Consider the following 7,942-nt stretch of genomic DNA (forward strand, 5'->3'; position numbering starts at 1 on the left):
TTAGCTTTAAGTACATTTGATCAACGAAATTCCAATTTACAAAATTTAAGTAAATAAATGCGGAAATATATTCATTGTCAAACTATAAAATAAGAGTAGCTGTTCTTATTGAGACACCATTTTTGTTTTTCTTTAGATACTGGAGTTAATCATTTTGGTATGTTAAATAATGTATATCATATTTAAAATAGTGGAGCATTGAGATTTGAATACAATGATTTGAATACAATGACAGGAATCCACTGAAATTTCACATTCATAGGTGAAATAGCCACCATGAACCCATAAGTGAATGTTGATATTGTAAAAAAATATAAAATGATTGTAATATAACCATCTAACCTTAGCATACGGACTTTTGAGACCACTATTGAATCTGCTAATTCTCTTTGAAATAGAAACCGCCACTTTTCTGTGATATGTGACATCTCTTTGTCCCTTAATAATTTGAAATTTCATTAGTGTAAAAATATACCAAAGTAAATAAAAAAAGGAGACGCTTATTTACAAAACAATGTTGTATACATATTATATAAATGCAATTGTTTCAGAGTCTTTTATACAATATTGATAGAAATCAGTCATTTCCATGATTTTACCACAAAACTTCGATGTGACGAAGGCAGACCGGGATTCTGGGATTCTGAATGCTTGTTAGAAATGAACACGAGGCTGCCTTTTAAGACAAAGTTTCTCCCACTGTGCTAGAGAGTTGAAAGTTGACCTCTTAAAAAAAAAATGCATCTCCACTCAGAGCAGCATAGCAGTGCGCCTGATATGGGAGAGCCGTATCTTAACAGAGTGTGCTCTGTTTGAGGAACCTGGTAGGAGCCATTCCGCCCGTGGCTTTAGTGCCACTGTATTGGGTTAGTAATACCACGTCCAATTAGAATAGGAACGGGGCGTGTGGAGAGGCCGCCATTCCAGTTCTGTGGAATCCTAGCATACCAAGGGTACGATACAAATAAACAACGTACATAACAACAATCCTGCGCTTCCCAAAGGCTATATAAAGATTTTTCCCGTGGATATTAAGTGAAACTGTTGAGAAATAAGACTTTACCTTTAAAGCATACCCCTTTAATTCGGCAGACTGCAAGAAGTGCTATGTTCTTGCCTGCCTAGATTGTGGTTGCAAGATCTATATATATGAACATAAATGCAATTTGATCTCCTCCTAGCTCAGAACCTCCGGAAATCATAAAATGTCCTATTATATGGATTATTGGGATGGTTAAATGGCTACCATTGCAAACATTCTCTCTCCTAGTTCCTCCACTGTTGCTTGTGCTTATGTTACTATCGCATACTCAAGGCCTAGAGCCTGTGGTACATAATTTCACAGTTTCAAAATTGAGGGGAAGACCTTCCATGACTTAGGAAGCCCTGGGCATACCGCGAAGCTCACGAGCACCCACATCGATCTACGACCATGGCTGGAATTTTCCCGTATATGATTTGTTCTTTGCCATTAAAATATAGCATATTAATGGGAGACATTTTTGTGGGTGTGCAGCAAGGGCCCGCTGAGCCCCTGGGGTTTGCTTGGTGCACAAGGTGAGTATGGGGATATTTTTGTAAAAACACAAATTCACACTCTCCGGAGCAGTAATTGGCTTTATATCTCTTGGGCGCAATGATCCAGTCCCATCCGAATGCTTCAAAATCCACCGTGAGCGGGTAGCGGCAGCAGCGGGACTCGGTGGAGTGCTCGTCGCAATCAAGACCGAAGTCTCGTCGGGACCTTTTGGGTGTGTCCGTTACTTTGACCTCTAAGAAGGGATTCTGTGTGGAAAGGAAAAGAGCAATCGTGTTAACAGAGCCGGGGATCCTTCCCGCCTTAGAAGCCTTCGTTAGAAGGAGCGTCATTCTCGTGCTGCCCTTGTAAGAAGGCAGTGCTGAGGGATTCTGGTCACGCTGGCCTTCACGTTTCCTCTCATGGCCCCAAAGAATAGGACAACAGCCGACACTTTCCCTGTGGTCAGTTCACGCTACGTCTGTTAAACCTTTCCTTCTTTTCGTATTATTATCAGACACAAGAGCCTATAATAGCATAAGAGAGGCTTTGAAATGTGTGCACGATGCAAGAGAAAGGCGGGAGGGATGGACGCCTCCTCCGGCACTGTTGATTACTATCAGCTGCATGTATCTGACGATTCTTGGAGGGACGCGTACCCACCTGGTCTCTCAAAGAAATGGGCCTATTAAAGTCAGAGCAAAATAGCTACCTCTGAGCGTTATATGATGGGATGCCGTTAGGATGGCAACAGGAGCTGTGTGTCTATCGTGTTGAAAGAAACTCCCTAAAGGAGCAAAGAGGACATCCATAAGAAGTGATGACCTGGGTATGAATTTGGCTTGGTGGAATGGAAGAGGGTTCACCTCTCGTGTGCAAGGTCCTGGGTTCAATCCCATAGCAGAAGGCAGCAGAGGAGGAAGGGGAGAAGACTTCTTGCTCTGTGACAGCCTCAATCTTGTACTGTGTTTGAGACCATTTCCCTTGAGAGGGAGAACACTAAGAAATAGCGTGTTAGCCACCTTTTAAATAATTAAGGCCTAACCCATTAGCAGCCTTGACGATTAAAATATTATCTTTGAAAGTGAACATACTTAAACAGTTGATAGCAGTTTCATCTTACATCACGAAACTAGGCCTGAGTGTTGTCAAAGAGGGTCTCATTTGAGGAATGTAGCGTTTCAGAAGCACGTACAAAGAAAATAGATCCTCCAGGAAACTGCAATACTTCAAACAATGTGCTTCACTCCCAACAGACCTGGTTTCTGCACCACACATTCCCAAGCTCAATCAAGGGATTAAAAAGATGAGTATTGCTTTGAAGTGTAACATTCTGATGTAAATTCTGACAATGGATGAAAATCAAAATATGTTCGCGTCAAGGTTTTGAATGCAGAAGTAAATAAAAGCCCCAGTAAGACATAAAAATAACTTGGGTTTAAGAGGGTATTGAATAAATGAATAAATGCTTTTATTCATTTTCATAGTGTATGAGGCATTCTCATACCACCGGCTTGCTACTTAGTTAATTAATTTACACAGGCAATCCCTGTGTAAATGACTGTACAAGGATGCTAAAGTAGTTCGGAAATCAACTAGGAGGCAAAGGCTACCTGGGTTGGAAACCAGTGTTACTGGCAGCTTTCCACACAGGATCCACACACAGACCATGGCTTCAACATTCTGTAAGCACTGAACATATTTGTGAGGGGATGTTGAGCAGAATATATTTAATCAAGTATGTCTATACTTATAAAGGTATTGTAATTAGAATTTTAATATTTTCTACTTTATACAAAAAGCCAGCATTTTTCAATGGATCGAGAAGCAAAAAAAAAAAAAAAAAATGGAAAAGGGATAAAGTTTTAATTTGCTGACTAATTCTAGATTCTGCAGAGTTATGTTGTGATGTCATAAGTTTATGCATATGGTATGTATCCCACAGTGAAAAGGGCATTACATCCCATTCCCAATAAGGAATTCATGAAATTATAAACCACGAGGCAACCGTTTTTCAGCCTTCACGGGAGAACTTCACAGGACATGTGACTGGCACCTACTGCCTTGGGCACAGACCTAGTTGGTGTAAGATAATTGTGTCTGCCTTACGAGCAGAGAAAACTGTGGCTCTCATTCATTTCTCTCGTTCATACAAGGAATACAAGAACAGCACGCTGTCCGAGCATCGTTCTCCGTTATCACTCACCAGCCCGTCTTCCCCTGGTCCTGGGAAGGTTACAGCCAGGTCATGCCCATTCTCATCCAAAGCTTTGAGCTCAATGCCTAAGTTGGATTCAGGCTGTTTGAGCCAATTTTGCAACACTGTCTTGACATCAATACTCTGCCAGATGCCAGTGCCTGGGCTCATGTCGAGTTTCAGAGATCGGATCCCAGTGTGCCGTGTACCGTCTTTCATGGGCTTGATGAGCCGCAGGATCTGCACAAACACTGTCGTGGGGGTCTCCACGGGTCTCAGGTGGATCCACAGCTGGGCTTTCACTACTTTGTTGTACTGGATTTTAGAGCTAAATTTAAAAAAGCAACATTTGGGTTTTCCATCCACTTGCATTAGAAAATCAGCTACAAATGAACAAGAAAAGAATGGTTGACATTAGGTCCCATGAAAACATCAATAAAAAAAAAAATCACTCCTGAACAATAGATGTTGGGGTAATGTGTACAGATGTGGCCTTTCAAGTAAAATACTAGGTGGAACTTCATTCATGACTCCTAAGAACTGTCAGGGAAAATAGCTCTAGCTCCTCGATTTTTTTCTTATATAGCTTATACTATCATGAATATACTCTCTTCCATAGAACTATGGGCTGAGGAATATTTTATGAAAGAACGAACAGCAGATGATGATTCAGAGAACAAGAGACAGCGTGGAGGAACTCCACTTAGAATTCCTTGGGAATCTGAGCAGTTCTGCTCACTGAGCAGCTGTACCAGTCACCCTGGAGGAAGGAACCCTTCCCCCGGGCCTCAATTACCTGGGGACGAGACACAGGGAGCAATTTAACTGAGCCTCAGAAATGACAGACAATATCGTACATCTGCGACACTCGGGCTCTGGAATAGCCTTTCAAAGGAACAACACTGAGCCAGCAATTAGCACAAAAACTCAGAAGTCAAGCTCACGCTATCTCCAAAGTCAGAAGGCAGTGGCCTTGGAGCCAGACTCTCACTGCAAGCGAAAGTTCAGCGCTAGCCATTCCTTCCCTTCTGGGTTTTCCAGACAGTGTGCAAATAAGGGAGGCCTTCTCCTGAACAGTTGGACCCACGAGTCATAAATGAAGGTTGTTTGTTAGATCATAACCCGAGTACTTAGTGAAGGGCTGGTCTGAGAGCATGTCGTGTCTGATTGTGAGTGTTTAAAGCACGGCATTAAAGCCAGATCTCAGACACATGGCACGGCACTCTGGCGTGTCCTCCAGCTCCCTCAAGCCACCTGTCTTCATTTTGAGAGAAGGGAGAAGGGGACTGCCTGAAACGGGCCAGCTCCCAGGAGCAGAGCTGTTCTTATAGGTAATAGTCCTCCCCCTCCTAAAGAATAAAACGTTTTAGAAGGCTATCAGCCACTGCTCCTGTGGAAGTACCTAGCCCAGGCGCTCTCAGCCCAGGGCTGTGTGGACACAGCACAAACAGGCATTTATAGCATAACCTCCCGATTACATCGCTCATTTTCTGAGCAGTTTCTGATACTCGGTCTTGAGTATGATTTCGCCCTGTCTGCTTCATTGTTGCTCTTGCTAACGCATTGGATGTTTGCCTTCCTTAACTCTTCGCTGGAAAAGCTCTCCCCATTAAATATTCTAATTTGCAGAGCCCCAAAGCTCCTGGCTGACAGTTTCAAGTCCCAGAAGTGTGGAACAGGGTTCAAAGAAACACCCAGCAAATTTCTTTCTGTAGTGTTAGTGGGGGAAGAAAACTACTGTTACGTTTTAGCCAAAGAGATGCAATTGTAAATTCCATGTAAGTTTTAACATTGCTTACAGTAAGTATCTCACAGTCCTTGCCTTACGAGTGCTAGGCACTGAACACATAAGCACTCCACATTTTCCACATAAAATTCCACACTATTAAAGCTGGGCCGGCACATTAACTTTGAGATATTTGGCACCGGGAGGAAACAAGCAAGGCAGATTTCATTGTCAATATGTTTCTCAGGAAATCTTGAAGGGGTGGGGGGAGAGAAAAATCTCTTTTCTCTCCTACTTACATACAAGCCAACAGCTTGCTAAACGCCTGAAAATAGATCTGCTTCTCATAAACACTAGAGCAGCCGTCAGCGGAACCGTTGGTATACTCTCTCACAGAGCTACTTACACTCTGTAGGCATAGTAATGATTGTCTCCGTCGTCGCGTGGTAATCGTCGTCTTCCAAAGCCCCATCGCTGCTGCCGTCCCTCTGAACGTCGTACTGATCGATTAGCTCCCGGAGCGGAGGGGCTCGGGGCAGAAGTTGTCTAATAGCATCTTTGCTGATGTTAGGAGCCGTTTCCAGGCGGAGTTTACTGAGGATCTGGATTTTGATGGCTTCTATTCTGGAGTCCCTCGTGTTTTGTCTCCACACGCACGCATTGCACAGCCCCTCCCGCTCCACACTCTCCTCTCGCTCACCGCCCTCATTGAGATCCACTGGGCCAGCAGCAATCAACATGAAAAGGTAAATATATACATACATCTGCAGTTTTTGCATCATTTTAAAAGCAGCGCGGTCTTTTTTTTTTCTTCCCCTTGCTCTGATTTCTTCCTTCTGCTTTTGAGTAATGCCAAGCAAGATCTTAGTGCCTGTCCACTGTGAGAGACAACCTCACGCCAGTGAGTCCTGGATACTGTATTCCAAGTGGCTTTTTATATTCCTACTTAGATGAGACAAGTGTCGTCAGGATCTATGATTGGCTCCTGCTCCACAATGAATCTCGCTGTCAGAGGTTAAAACCCTGTCTGTCACAAGTCACCGAGCAGTATTTTGTTACAGTCGAGGGGAAGCTGATTCATTTGACTGCTTCATAAATGAAATAAATCCCCATATCGTGAAAGATATATGTGACATTTGATGAATTAAAGTTTGTGTAATAGTATAAACTGTAGTGAAAGCTTATTCATCTTTGTGAAACTCTTGCTGTCACTTGAATTACTAAATCTGAATTTACACTTCAGGTTTAAAATGCAAAACGTCAGTCTTTTGAGAGCTGGCATGCTATTTGTTAGTAAAACAAATATTTGAGATAAAATTGTATCAAGGGCTGAGCAATTAGAGAAGGAAAAATTAGGAAGAGCTGACTGAATTGAAGAAAAGCTAAGGGTTGTGAACCTGGTAGAAGAGTTACATGGGTAATTTGAGAAGTTTGTTTTCATGGCTTATCTGTTAGTACATATTAAAATCAGTCTCACTACGCTACAGGGCACATGAACTTATTTTGGTAGCTTAACGTCTTTTACTACCATGAAAGCTGTGCTTGATTTCAGCTAGTTAGTATTGCTATTGTCTATCAAAAAAGACACAGGGCAAATCATAAGTGTCTCTTTGTTGCTTATTACCAGAGGGGGATAATGTTAGCTGGGAGGCTGCGCTTCGCGTAAGCAAAGAATGGATTTTTGTCAGTGGCCCTCGAGCGTGATTACACTTTTTGACTCAGACCTCTAGGGCAGAAAGCAGAAGCGCAGCCTGTTCTCGATGAATTATGTCAGCTCCTGCGCGCACACAAAGAGAAAGTGGTGTGTAGAGGGTGCCCTTTGTTGTGTCCCCCACGCAGTCATAGGTTAGCACCCCTTTTGCCGGAGGCTCATTTTGACCAGAGGGCAGACACCTGGCAGGGATCTGGGGCAGAGAATGGTGCTTTTTGTTCTCCGCATTTAAGTGGCCTCTATAGGGATCAAACTCTCACCCTTGGCTTTAGGAGCCACGAGATCTAACGGGGTGAACTATTAAAGAGCTGAACAAACCGAACAGCAGGAACAGAGAACATTTCCAGGCCACAGCTTTCCTCCTCCTTGGGGGAAGCCGGGAGCAGTCTTTCGTGCTTTAACCCATTACTCCCCCCCACCCCGAGAGAATACAGTGGCTCGTATCAAATATTTATTTTTAGGTCACCACCATTCTTGTGCAGCGCACACCCATTTACTGCCTCGGTGCACTAACATGCAACTCAGTAGCTCGAAAAGTTAATGCGTTTCCCTCTCGCGCTTAAGAGGCATCTCATCTCTTGAGAAAAAAAAAGTGACCTTCCACAAGGCACTGGATTTGCCCATCATTAAAGATTAAGGAAAACCAGACAACGCCCTGGGGTGTTCAGGTCCTCTTTGTGCAAGACAATATTAGGGCAGGCCTATAAAGTTGAGTTCGCCTGGAGAAGTCGTTTCCAATGTAGAATTCCTCGTGGCGTTTTAATGATCACAACACAGGCTGCTGTAGACCCC

The 7,942-nt window shown here is 43.3% G+C and overlaps 1 protein-coding gene across 1 annotated transcript; it reads right to left on the bottom strand.

The window, feature by feature from the left end:
- Positions 1-1,404: 1,404 nt before the first annotated feature.
- On the bottom strand, positions 1,405-6,221 carry Mstn (myostatin). The gene is made up of 3 exons (XM_038315509.1): positions 5,846-6,221; positions 3,723-4,096; positions 1,405-1,785 (listed from the first exon to the last, which is right to left on the bottom strand). Exons 1-3 carry the CDS (start codon positions 6,219-6,221, stop codon positions 1,405-1,407), a joined length of 1,131 nt encoding a protein of 376 aa, XP_038171437.1.
- Between the last annotated feature and the right edge of the window lie 1,721 nt (positions 6,222-7,942).

This window comes from Arvicola amphibius, chromosome 18 (genome assembly GCF_903992535.2).
Source record: "Arvicola amphibius chromosome 18, mArvAmp1.2, whole genome shotgun sequence".
Classification (NCBI taxonomy): domain Eukaryota; kingdom Metazoa; phylum Chordata; class Mammalia; order Rodentia; family Cricetidae; genus Arvicola; species Arvicola amphibius.